The following is a 17,566-nucleotide window of genomic DNA, read 5'->3' on the forward strand; positions in this document are numbered from 1 at the left end:
AGAGCGAGTAAGCAGGAGTGAGTATGTGAGCAAGACAGAAGTCACAGTCTTCATAACCTAATCTCAGAAGTGACATCTCATCAATTTTGATGTATTCTGCTTGTTAAGTCCAGTCTACACGCAGGGGAGGCATTACATAAGAGTGTGAATACCAGAGATCACTGGGAGCCTACCACACTTATTATGTTTATTGTTTGTTTGTCTCTCCCCAGCGGAATGTAAAATTCCACCAAGGCCAAGATCTTTGTTCCATTCACTGGAAATATAGTAAACGCCTAGAACAGTGCCTGCCATATTGTTTACATTCCGTAAACATTTGTTGAATGAATTAATTAATAAACTCTAGTTTATTTAAGCACAGAATAAGTTTAGGTTCCCTTCTCTGTGTCAATTCTTTTAGATTTCACTTAGTCTTTCTTTTCTGAGGTTAATATACCTTTCCCCGTTTGTTCTTCAGCTCTTTCTCAAAGGACATGTTTTCCAAGGTTTTATACATGATTAATGCCTTTGAATTAGTAGGACTAAAATTAACCCTTGTTACAAATCATCCTGTGTTCGGTTCAAGGTTTTTTTGTTATTTTGTAAATTTATTTTGCTTATTTTACTGTGGTAAAAGACAAAATGAAATTTACCGTCAACCATCTGTAAGTACACAGTTTAGTAGTGTTAAGTATGTTCACGTTGTTGTGCAATAGATCTCTAGAGCTTTTGCATCTTGTAAAACTGAAACTCTACCAATTTAAATGCTAATTCCTCTTCCCTCCAGCCCTTGGCAGCTACCTTTCTACTTCCTGTTTCTATGATTTTTGACTCCTTTGGAGACCTCATATAAGTGCAGTCGAACAGCATTTGTCTTTTTGTGATTGGCTTATCTCGCTTAGCATAATGTCTTTGAGGTTCATCGTTTCATCCATGTCGTAGCATGTGACAGGATTTCTGTCCTTTTTAAGACTGCCTGGTATTCCATTGCATGCATATGCCACATTTTGTTTATCCATTCATCCATCAGTGGACATTTGCATTGCTTTCACCTCTTGGCTATTGTGAATAATGCTGACTACACATGGGTATGTACAAAGATCTTGCTTTGAATTCTTTTGAATATATCCCCCAGAGTAGGATTGCTGGATCATATTGCTAATTCTATTTTTAATTTTTTTTGTGGAATCTCTCTACTGTTTTCCATAATGGCCTCACCATTTTACATTTCTACCAGTAGTGCAGAGTTCAAGGTTTTAAACTATTGTTTTGAAACTTTAATCTGTTCGTGTGGATAGTAAGGAAAACTTTATTAAACTTAGTGTATCCTCTAATCCCAACATTCTTCTTATTAAAAAATCAACTTAGTTGTCCTCTCAAAAGAGGTGTTAGGTTAATTTGACATGACTTCTTGGTGAACCTGTCTGTGTTGTCTTTAGTGCCGATAGATTCCTTTAAAGACATGATTGGAATCACTGTCAAGCTAATTGGTCTTTAGTTTTTAGGATTTTCCTTCCCTCCTAATTCCCCCTTTTAATATTAAGGCTGAATTTAGGTATATCCAGTTTTATGGTACCATTTCTGATCTAAGAATTTTAAAAATTATGTTCATTGGCTCAGCTAATACTTGAGATATAGTTCTTCTGAGTGTAGAAGTTTAAATTCATTTAAAATAGCTAGGTAGTTTGAATTTATAGTATATTTAAAACTTCTCATTTAATGTTATTGATTCTCCATTCTTTAAACCTACTGCTGCTCCATTTGCCCCAGTTTATTTTGATATACTGTTAAGTAATTTGTAAGCATTAGGGCAATGATTATGGACTTAGGGGAAGTAAAGAAACTGAGAATTCTGTAACAAGGCAAGGTGGACAATTAGAGGTTAAGCTTGCAGCTGACCAGCCCTAGGGAGGGCCCAGTGGAAGCAGGAGCCGAGACTCTAGAAGTAAAAATATAGGCATGTGAGTTAGTTCCTGGTCTAGAAACAGGGCATAAAGGTGAGTCTTGCAGGATGAAACACATTTGAGCATGGCATGCTGCTTCAGGAATATGTTAAAGGACAGCTTGCTAATGGAATACAAATCCAGACCAAGAATTTGGGTGACAAACACGGGACCCTAGCAGAAAGAGAGCAGTTTGGTTTTGAGCCAAGATTTTTTGAATCAGGGACTGTAATAGTTTCCTATTGCTGCTGTAACAAATTGCCACAAACTTGGTAGCTTAAAACAACACAAATTTATTATCTTACAGTTCTGGTGGTCAGAAGTCCGAAATGGGTCTCCCTGGACTAAAATCAAATTATCGTCCAGGCTGCGTTCCTTCTGGAGGCTCTAGCGGGGGACTGTTTCAGGGCACTGAAGAAACTGGCTGATGTGCTTCAGAGATGTTATCTTTGAGAAATTATGGGGAAGCAGAAAGGTCCTAGGGATTGTAGAAAGCAAAAACGTTCTGGAGATTTTTGAAAGAAATTACACTCAGGTCTTTAGGTGGATGATTTGCATACATTTAAATAAGAATGCAATAGTCAGTTGGAACAACAGCTGGGTAACTAAGAAACAGTCATGGCAAACTTACTTTATCCTTTTAAGGAAGGTGAATATTATTGACTTAGATTATCTAATTTTCAGTAAAACATTCAGTTGTTCTCCCTTAGTATTCTACTGACTGTGGGCTCCTTTCTTAGTTGTCTGAATCTATGGAAGAGCTCCACATAAAAGATTGGCTATACCTTTTGTCAGCCATCAGGTGTTTGTGGAATGTCACAGGGCTTCTCCTTTGACCCCGTTTCATTGTTTTATTAGGTTATTGAAAGGCATGCTTTTCAGTTTTTCTGATAACACAGAGCTTGAAAAGATATATGAAGAACTACAGAATCAATATTTAAAATTATTTTTATAGTTATATGCACTGGAATGCTGCACCATACCTATAAGATATAATTTAGTAGGGCTAAGCTGGTATAGGACTGATATGGAAAGTCTGCTATGCTAGTTGGAGTAAAAAAAAGCAGTCCTGGCTTTTGCTCTTGAAGGTGTTAGAATCCAGTTAAGTCTCAACACATATTTGTAAAAAATGAAATAGCAATGCTGAACAGATTATCTCAGATGGAATGGACTGCCTGTACATGAATTCAGAAGAAGAGCCGATCACTGAGAAACGGAGTGACTAAGGAAAGTCTTCACTGATGAGCCAGAACTGACCTAGGTCCTAAAGGAAGGTGGACGTAGACAGCACTATAGGAAGAGGAGGTCAGGGGATTATATGGTTGCAGAAAAACTTAGAGGCATAGCATACGTGGGGGACAAGAATTATAAGCATACATATGACTGTTTTACTGATTAGTAAATCATATCTATTATGTCTTTTTGGACTATTGAAGCAAGAGGACATTTTAATATGAAAGAAATTGATATAGGAAATAAAATATGAAAATTAATATATTCTCTAAATAAAATATTATGAGTCAATTTGTTCTTCCTGGGCTAAATGTGAATCCATGTATTTTGATTCTCCTGATTCCACTAGTCCATCTGATAAATATTTTCTGTAATGAATCCAAGACTGTGCATAATTATTGAATACCTTTGGATTACAACATCCTGTGTTCATTTGAGAGGATGGTGACCTTTTGTTTTCGTCTTTGCATCACAGAGTTTTTCTTTCTGAAACATGTGTTTACATTCTTAACCTTCCATTTCTGCTCTAAAAGTAAGAGGCTTTTAAAAACCTGCTTTTAAAAAATGCCTCTTCCATTTTACTGTCAGCTGGCAAAAGGAAAAATTTAAAAACCATGTAGTAGAAAGAGGGAGAGGGCTCTGATCTCTTGTCAGCCTTCTGACAAGCATATTAATTTGAAATACAGTGCTGCCTCCACACCACTGAAGACACTCTTCTTTTTCCTCCTCAATTTCCAGTTAGAGGATTTCAGCAAGTGCACGTTTGAAAGTAAACATTAAAAAAACAAACAAACAAAAAACCAACACAAACTCTTTATTAATTCTTTACCATGGTCTTTTTATGAAGTCATCTCTCTTATTGCTTTGTCCATCTCCTTTAGTAAGTAGAGTTTTGAAGATTGTATTCTTAGTCTATGCTGGTTTTATAATTTTTAGTAAACACCAATTTTTTTTTTAGTTGGGAGAAAACAGATGATACATTGGGATGCAAGCTTACCTGTTCAGAATGAACAATTCTAATGTACCTGCATGATCAGAATCATTTTTAAAAGATATATTAAAATATTTAATTTTAAAAGATATATTAATTAGTTATAGATTCACAAGAAGTTGCAAAATAGTACAGAGAGGCCTTGTATACCCTAACCTGGTTTCTCCCAGTGGTTATTTTTTACATAACCAAGAGATTGACATTGGTACAATGTATGTGTATGCCATTTTATCACATGAGTAATTTCCTGTAACTACCACTGCAATCAAGATACAGATTACCACAAAGATCTTCCTCCTGCTACTTCTTTGAACAGAGTTATTAAGATTAGAATTTTAATTTCAGTGAATGTCACAATGTAAGCTATAGGTGTTAAAATTGTATATACTGTTTTGCTACAACATATCAAGATAAAGGTACATTATGAGTTTTCTCAATGGGTAAAACCTAAGGTCTCACTTTATATTGTATCTGTCAGCTGCCTTGTCAGCATTTCCTGCGTGTGTCTGTTATAGCTAAAGAACCACAGTCTGTTAATGGTAACAGAGTGCAGTAAGCAAATTTGTGAATTTTTCTTTGGCCTTTTTTTTTTTTGTGGTACGCGGACCTCTCACTGTGGTGGCCTCTCCCGTTGCAGAGCACAGGCTCCGGACGCACAGGCCCAGCGGCCATGGCTCACGGGCCCAGCCACTCCGCGGCATGTGGGATCTTCCCGGACCGGGGCACGAACCCGTGTCCCCTGCATCGGCAGGCAGACTCTCAACCACTGTGCCACCAGGGAAGCCCCTGGCTTTTGTTTTAATTCCCAGAACTCAAAGTTAGTTTATCATCCCTAATATTTTGATTAAAGGCATTTGTCTTTCCTGTTGTGAAACGAAGGTTTTGAGATGTTCTAAAGCCACATATTTTACATATTAATGATCACCAGTGGGTGATCTGTGAGATAAAACATTTTCTTAGAAACTGATTTTTTCCTTTTGTGGGCATTTTCTTAATAATGATAACATGTTGGAGAATGTGAAACAATTCCCCTTTTTTGTTGTACTTGACCACAAATCCCAGTAAGATTTTCAAAATTTATGGTTTATAAATTAAACTCTGGCAACATTTAAAAATATGAAAGGAGCCATTTCATGATAGCTCCTCATTTGAGTTAATGACTTGATGCTTCTGTCACCCCATCTTGCTGTGATATTACATTTGAAGGGAAAGTATATGAGCACTGTTAAAAGAAAAACTGAGACATATTAAAATTTTTAAGAGTTTATTTGAGCAAACACTGATGCAAGGTGGTTAGGAGCGTTCCACTGATAAGAGTTACAGGCAAGGTTTTTACAGAGAGGAGTTGGACGCAAAGCAAGGAAATTGATTGGCTAGAGCTGAAGTGGTTGCATTTTTTGGGAAAAACTAGTTGGCTGTTTGGGATTGGCTGTTCTTCTTAACCTTGAGCCATTTACAGGAATTGATTCTGGCTTAAGTTGGCTACCAAGGCATTAGAGCCGCCTCATTCTTATGGCCTCATTGCTTGATTACTTTTAGAGCAGTGTGCTTAGAGTGTAAGCTCTTCTAGGGCAGAGGCCATGTAGAAATGTGTTGGAGAGAGAAGTGATCTGGGAGGTGGGAGCTTTGGATTCTAATTCTATCATTAGTTGTATTTAAAAAATATTTATTTATTTATTTTGGCTGTGCTGGGTCTTAGTTGCGGCATGCATGCGGGATCTAGTTCCCCAACCAGGGATCGAACCTGGGCCCCTTGCATTGGGAGTGCGGAGTCTTACCCACTGGACCACCAGGGAAGCCCCTGTCATTAGTTTTTGTGTGTGTGTGACTAAAGCTTTTCCCTGTGTCACTTTGCTGGAGATAACTACTCTGTCACCCCAACCTTGACACAAAGATTAAATTAGATCCCCTGTGTGCGAAGCAAACAAAATTAAGCGAACGGTGGAGTTGTGTAATACAAAGTATTATTGTTATTATTATTAGCCTTCTTTTGTATATATATGAAGTAACTTATTATAGTAGCTGCTCAGTAAATGTAGTTCAGTGATTGTTCCTGTCTTATCTCTGAAACTGCTGTTAATCATAAAGTACCATATGTGGACCAGTAGAAGTTGATATCACCAAGGTGCAGATTAAGTATGGAAAACAAGGGGAAAGGGAGAGTTACTTTTTAAGGAGAGTGTCGCTTATCTTTCCAGGAGTAGTTTTCGTGGGGTTCTGAGGTTGGGGGAACAGATTTCAGGGTATCAGCAAGGGAAGTGGTGAAGACAAAGTAAAGGCAGTAAGTTCAGATAGTATTTGGAGGAAGAAGGAAAAAACATATTAGCTGCAAGAGGCATGGGTCCCATGTTCATTCCCACTAACCAGGTGACATTTACCAACCTTCCTGTCAGGACTGTTCCAGGTTCATAGCATTTGGTAGCTCAGGTAGCTCTTCAGGTATTTGTGACAGGGAGTAACTAACTTAACATAGGAATTAATGTTAATGGAAAAGTATCTTGAACTGTGCTGTCCAAAACAGGAACCCCTGACTGTACATAAGTGACTGTTGAGCACTTGAAGTGTGGCTGGTCTGAACTGAGATGTATGCAAGTGTGAAATACACAGCAGCGTTCAAAGAATTGGCACAAAAAATGATCTTGTTAATAATTTTTTAATGTTGATAACATGTGGAAATGATAATATTCTGGATGTATTGGGACATATTATTAAAATTAATTTCACCTGTTTTTCTTTATCTTTTTATTTTATTTTTTAAAAAGATTTATTTATTGTTTATTTAATGTTTACTTCTGGCTACATCGGGTCTTAGTTGTGGCACGCAGGATCTTCATTCAGGTGTGTGGGATCTTTCTTCATGGCACGCAGGTTTTCTCTCCTCTAGTTGTGGCGTGCAGGCTCCAGGGTACGTGGGCTCTGTAGTTCGCAGCACATAGGCTCTCTAGTTGTGGCACGTGAGCTCAGTAGTTGTGGCGTGCGGGCTTAGTTGCGATCTTATTTCCCTGACCAAGGATCGAGCCCAGGCCACTGCTGCATTGGAAGGCAGATCCTTTACCACTGGGCCACCAGGGAAGTCCCTCTTTATCTTTTTACATGTGGCTGTTAGAAAATGTTAAATAATCTCCAATGGCATATGTATATATGGCTCACATTTGTGTATTGCATTCCTTCTCTCTATCTCTCTGTCTCTTGGGCAGCACTGGTCTAGAATGGTGGGAGAGGAGGGCGAGAGTACTCAGAGAGGAATCAGAATAGCTGGAGGGGGTCTGGAAGTGGATGGCCTTTTCACCGCTGGCCACGAGGATGGAGTAGGTGTTCAGTGATGCCAGTCAGCCACAGGGAGCAGGGGATACAGGGGGCTTCTCATCATCCCCCTTTAATTTATGCTACTTGGGAGTTATGCTCTGATGGCATTTGACCTGTGGCAGGGATAAACTTGTGGCTCTCCTTTGGAAGGAGTGTAGCATGGTAGTCAAATCTATAATAGTCACTTCTTGGAACTGTCCAGATTTGTTTGTTTGTTTTTGTTTTTAACCACATGGAACTATTATGAGTTGAGCATTATTTAAAATAAATGATCCCGTGGCAGAGGCTCTCACAATTTTATTGTTTGCGTAATGGAATTTGTTATATTGGATTTTGACCTGTATGTCAGTAGGAGTACTTAGGATCTTGGTCACAGTAGTTTATACCTCAGTTTTTTAGTTTATTCACTAAAAGTAGTGTGTGTGTGTGTGTGTGTGCGTGTGTGTGTGCACCTAAATTGCTTTATATCTCCAGACATTTAAAGTAAACATGATAGCTTTTCCAATCTTACTGACTTTTAAAAGGACCTTTATTACTGTTTTTTTTTAAAAAATATAATACAAGCATCAGTAGAAAATTCAAGTTTCCTTTAGCAGCAGGGCCAGTCAAGTGGAAAAGACCTGGTTTTACGGAAACATTATGAAACACAGAGGGAATCCTTTGCCTGAACCTCGCACAGCAGCGTGTGAGGGAGGGCTGGAATGGTGCCGCTTACTTGCATTTGTGAAGCCACTTGTTTGTTCTGAGTCTTGGGTGCCCCATTTTCGATGGTATTTAGTTGTTGGGAGCACCCCTTGCACAATTTCCTCAGCGTGAGGAGAACCTACGAGTCTCTCCAAAGGACCAGCTGAGTCTACTTTTTAAAGCCTTCTCTCCACGTAGTAAAAGGAAAAAGATGAAGAATCTTGTATTTGATGTGTTCTGTAAGAAAGCCCCTCATACTTTTTTAGGACTTTTGGGAAATGTACATATAACTCAACCCTGCCTCCCCCGAAGAGTTTCCTAGTTTTTCAGTTATTTTCAATGAATTTATGCTAACATTAACTTTTTCACTGTAAAAACTGTGGAAATAGTGTTGATTATATCAGGAGGCACCTAAGCCAAACAGAGTTCTTGCTTGGGATTTTGGAGTTAGTTCTGAGAGTGAGATTGGTCTTGTTATGGGTAGCTGGTCTGTAACATGTAACTCTAGGACCTTTTTTTTCTCATATTATTTAGTCAAAAGAATCAGAAAGTGGTAAATAGAAAGTAAGACAAAGCACAGAGAGAGCAGAGATAAGAGACAGAGAGAAAATTCTGGGGGCATTAGAGTCCTTTGAACTGAGGCTGGACTGCTTCTTTTTTTTTTAAACATCTTTATTGGAGTATAATTGCTTTACACTGGGTGTGTTAGTTTCTGCTGTATAACAAAGTGAATCAGCTGTATGTATACATACATTCCCACATCTCCTCCCTCTTGCTTCTCCCTCCCTCCCTCCCTATCCCACCCCTCTAGGTGTGGGCTGCTTTTTTAATCTTAGATTCCCTGAGATACCGCATATCTTTTAAATAAATTCTCTTTTATTTGCTCAAGTTAGTTTGAATTAGAATTCTGTCACCTGAAACTAAGAGTCTTAACTTAGTTACCTCCGCATCCTGTAAATATCTCTCTCCAAACATCACACTGTAATATTTTGTTTGTCTAGTCAAGATAGACTGTATTTTGTTGGTCTTAAGATCTCCATTACCCAGCCTGGGACTTGGCATGGTAGGTGCTCAATAAATGTTTGTTGAATAAATGAATGAGTGCATGAATTATGAGCATCTCATTATACACACTTTTAATTTTACTTTTCAAATCCCTTAAAATTTCTTTGAGCGGGTAATATGTTCATAGTGTTCAAAATTAAAGTGTATTAAAAGATATATAGTGAAAAGTCTCCCTCCCATCACTGCCTTGTGTCCACCCAAATCAAACCACCTTCCTTTGCTTCTCCCACCTCAGATAAGCACTGGTATAGCTTTTACCTATTGTAGTTTTTCAGAGTTTCTTTATGCACATATAAGCAAATGGTAACATATAGTACATACTTTTTATGGAAATGATAACATATATACTCTGTTTTGCACCTTACTTTTGACTTAATATAGCTCAGAGATTTTTTTCCATATAAGCGTTCCTTTAAAAAATAATTGTATATTATTACACTGAATAATTGAACCGTAATTTATTTAATTTGAATTCTGTTGTTGGGCATTAAAGTTGTTTTGAATCTTTCGCTGTTACAAGTAAGACTGGAATAAATAATCTTGTACATGTCACTTTGCAGGTGTTCCAGTATGTCTGTAAGATAAATAACTAGAAGTGGAATTGCTGGATCAAAGATTATGTGTGTTTATAATTTTATCACCAGAATGCCCTCATAATGTTTATACCAGTTTATTAACCCAGCAGCAATATATGAGAGTGGTTGTTTCTTCACAGCAGTGCCAATCATAAATCAAACATATTTGCAGGTTTCTGTCAGGTTCCACTTTGCATAATGACTGGGTAGCTCCTATTAGACTAATGCATCCACAGATATAAAGCCATGTGCCTCAGGGCACTGGAGAGTGATCAAAAGCAGCAGATACTAGATGGGGGTTGATACTTAGAAGGGAAAGCAGAGCTTATGGGACAAAATCCAAATGTTTAACATGCGTGAAAGAAAGCAGGAAAATATTTGATTAAATAATGCCCAGATATTTCCAAATACGGTGGAAGACATACATTTACAGATTCAAGAATCTCAACAAACCCCAACCAAGACAAATGCAAGGAAAAAACAAGGCACATCATAGTCAAAATACTGAAAACCAAACATAAGGAGAAAATTTTAAGTGACCACAGAAAATAACACTTTATATGTAGGTGAAAATTATTTGTGTCACCACGAGCTGTTCATCAAAAACAGTGGAGGTGAGAAGACAGTGCAGTGATATCTTTAAAATGCTGATAGATTTCTGCCAATCTGTTTGGTGGAAAATGATGTTCAATTTAGTTTTAATTTGTATATTTTTGATATGAATGAGGTTTAGAGTATTTTCATATGTTTAAGAGTCATTTGTATTTCTTTCCTGTTTATCCTTTCCTGTTATTCTCTTGGGCTTTAAATCTCTTTTTCATTAAGAGCATTAGCTCTTTGTGATGGAGTTGAAAATATACTTTCCTCAGTTTGCCAGTTGTCTTTTAACATTGCTGGTGGTGTTTTTTTGCCATCCAGAAAATTTTTATGTTCAGGTAGTCAAGTTTATCTATCTTTTCCTTTGTGGCTTCTGAATTAGGAAGTCATTCTCCACTGCAAGGTTTTATAAAGACATTCATCAATGTTTGCTTCTTTACAGTTTTAGTTTTTACACTGAAATTCTTAATCCACTTGGACTTTTTCCTTATATATGATGTGAAATATGGATCTAAGTTTTATTTATTCCTTTATGGCTCCAGTTGTCCCACACTATCAATCACGCACTGAATCTTTTTGGGCTTATTTCTGGACTTACTTCCTGTTGCATTAGTCTGTCTGTTGATTTAACACCAGTACTATGCTGCTGTAATTACTGTGTGTTTATATGATGCTTTGTTATCTGGGGTAACTAGCCTCCTCTCATTGCTTTTCTTCTTCACAGTTTTCCTGGCTGGTATTAATTGTCTATTTTTCCACATGGTCTTTTGACTCGGCTTTTTAAAGTTCCCTCAAGTCATGAGCCCCAAAGCCTGAACAGGCCAGATCTTCTTGAAAATGCTCTCAGAGCACTCTACCCTTTCATGGGTAGTATTTTTCACAGGTTGTAATTTATAGGAGTGTTATTTTGGATTAATGTCTGACTCACTCACTAGACCGTAAGCTCCAGGAGGGAGGGCAGGGATCGCGTCTCTTTTACTCACTATATTTGCAGTGCCTCGTATAGGGCCTGGCAGATTTTAGGCTCTTAATCTACAGTAATGAATGGATGAATAAATTTTAAGTCTTAAGGTTGAGTTCTGACTCTTTATTACTCTCTCAACGACTGCAGGCAGGTTTCTTGACTAAGCCTCAGTTTTCTCATTTCTAAAATAGGTATAAATGAATTATATCTGCTGAACAGAGTTTGGGAATAATTAAATGATATATCTTAGAAGACATTTTTGTGAAGTGTGAGATGTTCTAATCAGACTAACTTTGGCTTTCCTTCTCACATGTGGTAGATAATTATGTGTTTAACAAGGAGCATCCTCCAGATTTAGGCTATTGGTTGTCAGAGTCTATTTAAAGAATCATCCCTACCAGGCTGTCCAGCTAAAGTTATAGCCACTGTTGAGTATTTCTTAGCTTTTAGCTACCTAAGCAGTAAGAGCAGTCAGTTTCAGATGACAGCTTGTTTGTTGACAGCGAACAGTCTCTAAGAAAGGAAATAAAATTTCCCTTTGCAGAGCAACCTGGGTTTGGAATCCATTCTGCACAAGATGTCTACCTGTCACTTCTGAAAGGAGAAGAGAACTATGCCACAGCTGCTATTACCAGAAGAAAAGCTGAGACTTAATAAATTGCCAAAACTCCATGTTGTTATTTTAAGTTACTTGCCAAGGTACTACAACTTGAAAAAGGAACGATGCACTTATTTATTGCTAATGCTGGGAAAATTGCCATTAAGGCAGTTGGCAGAACGGCTGACATTTTAACAGTCATAGGTCAGATAATCTTCTGCGTCTATCCAAGAGAAGATTTGACCAAGGATTGATAAAAAGAAAATCAAACGATTATGTTGACTTGGCTACATCTAAATGTCTCATTTTCGGCTTACAGGAAAGATTGCTATGGAAGCAATCTTTGACGTTGCAACAGAGTGGCAGTAAATTGCTTGAATAACTGTTGAAACTTCAAATATAAAAACAAAGGAAGGGTCACTGTCTGAGGGAGAACTCCAGGAGGATTTTTCACTTGTGTTTTGCTCCTCATATGATGTTTATGGCTCAAAATTTACATTAAGACATGTTTTAAATCACCATTTACTCAGTTTCACAAAAAAAGATTAGCTTATAGGTCACAAGGAAAATCAGTGGCAGAACTGAAAACGGAATTCTAGAACGTTAGTCTCCAACATTTCCAACGCTGTTAGAAACAAGTACTAAGTTTTCTTTATTCTCTCAAAGGCAAAATAAAGAATGTATAGTAGGCTTGAAAGTTGGAGATGATAAAGCACTTTTTATGGTTTCCAGTAGACCAAATTCTTTTCACACTTAAGTTTCTTTTATTTTGAATTTAGTTGTGTAAATCAGCCCATTGCTGATAAACACAAATTAATATTAGTCCTGAGATCAGCATTTCTCTTATTACAAATTTAGCTGTATAAATCAGTCTTTTGCCAATAAACATAAATTTATATTAGTTCTAGGATCAACATTTTGAGAAGGGATAAAGTAGGGATTGTCTGAGCATTTTTAAAAGAATGTTGGTCTAAAATAGCCAGTAGAATAAAAATACATTGTACAAACTAAAATAGGGCAAAAGAGCTACAGTGCAGTGCATGGACTAAAATAACTAGCAGTTCAAATGAGTCCAAGTGCTAAATATGTAATTATCTTTCCGACTACCTTATATGTACAAGAGCTGTTTTAATTTTTTAAATCTCACATTTCACTCCTTTTATTGTTGTTTTCAAAAATACACATTTTTTTGTGTATTTTTCACATCTTTGCTCAATTGTTACCTTGTCAGACTCCTCCGTGAAGGAGATAAATCCCTACCATTTGAGACTTTGAGCAAAGGAGGAGCATAATCTGATGAGTGTGTTGAAAAGACCTCTCGGCCTGTGGTGATGGGAATCAACTGCAAGTGAGCAAGGGCAGAAGCAGTTAGGGGTAGTTGCAGTCATCCAGGCTGGAGATAATAATGGCTCAGATCAGGTGGTTGTGGAGGGGGTGAGTAGTGGCTGGACTGAGGATAGAAATTGACAATGGAGTCAGTAGGATTTGCTGCCATTTGGAATGTGGAAGCAAGAGAAAGATAGGAATCAAGGATGACGCTGAAGTTTGTGGCCTGAGAGACAGAAAGAATGAAATTGCCATTCACTGAAATGAGGAATAAATATCAAAGGAAAAGCACAAAATCAGGATTTTGGTTTTCATCGTGGTAGTTGGATAAATGAAACCCAAATTAGGAAGAGGTCTGGGATGGAGATAAAATAGTTGGGAATCATCAGCATATAAATGGTATTTCAAGTCAAGAACCTGGATGAGCTCACCTGGGGGAGTGTAGATAAAGAAAAGAGGTCTTGGGGTTAAGCGCTGTACACTACAGCGTTTAGAGGTTGGGGAGACCAGAGGGAGGGCCCGTGGAGAGGCAGAGAAGAGCCAAGAGAGACTGGGATCCTGGAAGTCAAGTAAAGAATGTTCCAGGAAAAAAGTGATCAGCTATGTCGGAATGCGGCTGATAGAACAGTAATAAGATGAGGACTGAGAAATGACCATTGGATTTGGCAATGGTGTGGTCATTGGTGACCTTGATGAGCTGTTTTGGTAGCGAGGTGTGGAGGAAAGGCTGACTGGGAGAGGGTTCTGGAGAGAATAATAGAAGAGGAAATGTAGACCTTGAATATAGACTAATTCTTTACAGGAGATTATTTTGTAAAGTAGAACAGAGAAATGAGATGGGACCTGAAGAGGGATATGAAGTCAAGAAAGACCTTTTTAATGATGTTTGCATGCTGATGGGAGTGAGTGGGTAAACAGGAAAACACAGAGAATATAGGAGAAGGAATGGAGGCAATTGTTGGGAACGTGTATTCTTTTGTGAGTGTTCCTCCCTCTATAGTACTGTATGCAGCACTAAAGGAAGACGTTTCTGTTCTTCTTCCCAAACTCCTGCTGAGCTAGATGCTCCTCTTTAAGTTCCCATATAACTCTGTTGCTCCTATACTTAACCCTTTCAAAGTATGACTTCTTGTACTTAGGGCCAAAGAATCACATTTCACAGGATATGTTAGTCCTCTAGGAGCTTAACATTACACGGAAACCACATCTTTCTAGCAATTTTGGACTATAACAGAAGGTAAGAATTTTATTAGGATCTTTCACAAACCTCCTCCCGTCCACGATGACGAGCTGTTTATAGATCCTTAAGTAGCTCGTAACTCTTCTCTCAAGCGTTGAGTTGCAGGTAGCCTGCACGTTTGGGGTTCCGTACTGTGTCAAGAATGATCCTGAGGTTTCTGGTCTGAGAGACTGAAAGAATGGAATTACCATTTACGGAAATGAGGAACAAATATCAAAGGAAGAGCACAGCCGCTCAGCTCTGAGGAGTATCGCTGTTTCTCACCGTTGGCATTCCTGGCCACCCAGTGACTGCTGGGACCTCAGCTTTGATTCTGTCCATTTGGTTCTCTCTTTTCTGCCTTTTCTGTCATGGGGTTAGGCTTGTGGTGATGAAGAAGTGCTCTGTCCTTAGCCAGAGGTTGATGTAAGTTAAAAGATGTTGTAAGCAGTAAAACAACACACAACTATGCAGATTATATTTATCATTTTAATCTTTTGAGCTCAAGGTTTATATTTCTGTTTGCATTTTCAAGGTTTTAGGTCAGAGTTTTAAAACTAGGGCCAGGACCTTGAAGCCAGTTGCTTGGGTGTTTGTAGAAAGGGGTGGTGGCTCTTGTGGAATCTTCTGTAAGAGGTGTGCCTGCCTCCTTATGTGCGTTCATCCACCCATCCATAAAAACTGTTTGTAAATGCCTGCTATGTTTAAAGATGCGTTAGGGAGTTTAGGGTGCTCACTTTTTTAAGGGGGGTAGACAGTGGAGATTCAGGGAGCTGTCTAGTGGTCATAATATGAAAAAGGTGGAGACCCACTCTTTAGAGTAGCTCTAGATCATCCCCAGAGTTCTTTATTCAAACAGAATTTCATAATGAAACCCAAGATGTCAAAATCCCAAGCTGCACTGCAGGCTTGCTGTCAGAGAGGCTGGAAGACCCAGGACCCCACCAGCTCAGCACCCCTCTTTGTTGCCTTTGCAGAGGTTTCTTAGAACCCCTAGGTGTCTGCATAGCCCAGTTGGAAAAACCCCTCCTCTAGACTATGCCAAAGTTTTTTAAAAAAATGTGATTCCTTAGCCTTTCCCATCATAAAAAAGAAAAAATATTATTATGATTTCCCATCGTCATAAATTGAGAGGGAAACTTTTTTCTTTTACATGAGTTTTCTCTCTTAGAAAAAAATAGAAGCTATTTTTTAAGCTTAGTTAAATGTTTTAAATCACCAAACCGCTGCACGTCTTTCCTATAGAGACTAGTTCATGGAAAGAATTACTGAAAAATTTTAGTTGATGATAATGATATTAGCAGATTGTCAAGTGATTAGAGTCTTATTTGGGGTACGCACTGATGTACTGGTTCATATGCGTGGGTCAAAGTTTGACCTTTGTTTTTACTTCCAGACATACTATAAAGGATGGTGATTTATGTCATTAGCTTATGGGTTATAAATATTAGTGAAGTGGTCTGAATGCTTTAGTAAAGTCAGATGAATCGAATGGGCAGGTCTGTGCCTATTGTTTGGATTAAAAAAAAATCACACATTCATATATTCTTTTCATCCTTTTAAAAAACAAAAGGTAATACTACTGCGTTATAATTCTATTGCACATTTAAAATGCAAATTTAAAAAATTCTAATTGTGCTTTTTAGTAACTAATAATTTAATAGTGCTTTTTGATCCTCCCCTACTTTTTCAACCTTCTTTTCTTGCTTGATGTTAGGAAACCCAAATTGAAGATACCTGCAGTTCAAACAGGTTGAACTTGTGGCCTTGGCTGTAATTGTCACTTCACAATCTATTTTTTATTTTAATCTTATTATTAAACCTTTTTGTTCCCTGCAGACTGGTGAATTTTCAGCTCGTTTCCTTTTGAAGTTGCCAGTGGATTTCAGCAATATTCCCACATACCTGCTCAAGGTAAAAGTATATGATTATCAGTGTGAGAATGTAAATGAGCTTTTTAAGTCATTATTTAACTCTGAATATTTGCATGGTTTGCCAGCATTTTGTTCAGATGATGAATTCTATTAAAAAATATATTACCTGAAGCTCCACTGAGTTACTGTTACCTAAAAGCTAAAATAGTAGCCCTAAGAATCATTTCAAAATGGATTTTTCCTTATAAGACAAAATTAGTAAAAGCAAATTAAACATTGGAACAAAACCTGCCTTTGGTTAATAATCTTTTGGGGATGAAAGACTCTCTTAGAAATTATCTTAACATGCATTCTGTCTTTAAGTAGGATTGCATATTAACTGTGCTGTGCTAAAGGATGTTTCATTTTCTTTATTTATGTCGCAGTTGATCCCGGGCACCTTGAAAGTTGGACTGTCCTGGAGAGACCTAGAATTGAGTTAGGCCAGTGTATATGGCATTCTTTAAGATATGATGCAGGCAACTTGTGGCTTGGGTGCAGCTACTTTGGGAAGGGGTCTGCAAAATGCTTTGTAGAGGAAATCCAGATCCACACTAGCTGTGGTTAGTGTGAAAAAAGCCTAAATGGACCAGGGAACCAGCAAGTTCTGAACAGGAAGCCTTAAGACAAAGGCCTAAGTTTATCATAGATGTAGATTTGGGTCGTGATTTAAGGTATCGCCTCAGCCATCTTCAGCCTATGGTGATATAGCTTTGCTCTAATGTAAGAAAAATTTCTGCCTTCCAAATTTGATGTTGTTCAGAGACTTAATGGTATTTATTACAGTGTAGTGAGAAGACAAAAATCCTTGTGCAAGTGTTCCTGCATATTATAGTAGTCATAAATAACATTAGATCTTAATCTTGATAATGACTGGAAATACAGTATAGTCTGGAATATAAACTATAGACCATAGGAAAGATTAGGGAACACTTTATTTTTTTTTATACATTCTATCCAAGGGACTTATTAGTTTCTTTTCCCCTAAGTAGAACATGGGATTTTTGTGCCTCATTAAACTTTCATTTTTAGTTTCTAGTTGACTGTTTTCCCACTGTGTATCCAAGAGTTGTGACCTGTGATTACCAAGCATAATTAATTTGGTTTTAGCAATTACTTTGCTCTATTAGAATAGCAAGCAGTCTCTTTGGAAACTCTTAGATCACAGACTCA

The 17,566-nt window shown here is 37.7% G+C and overlaps 1 protein-coding gene across 2 annotated transcripts in view; it reads left to right on the plus strand.

The window, feature by feature from the left end:
- BABAM2 (BRISC and BRCA1 A complex member 2) overlaps positions 1 to 17,566 on the plus strand; it is a 434,760-nt gene that overhangs the window by 133,310 nt on the left and 283,884 nt on the right. For both annotated transcript variants that reach the window (XM_082671824.1, XM_082671825.1), the window contains one exon: positions 16,320 to 16,394. In XM_082671824.1, the coding sequence (XP_082527950.1) occupies positions 16,320 to 16,394 (75 nt within the window). The remainder of the gene's footprint in view (positions 1 to 16,319; positions 16,395 to 17,566) is intronic.

The sequence above is a fragment of the Grampus griseus genome (genome assembly GCF_964374135.1).
Source record: "Grampus griseus genome assembly, chromosome: 15".
Classification (NCBI taxonomy): Eukaryota; Metazoa; Chordata; class Mammalia; order Artiodactyla; family Delphinidae; genus Grampus; species Grampus griseus.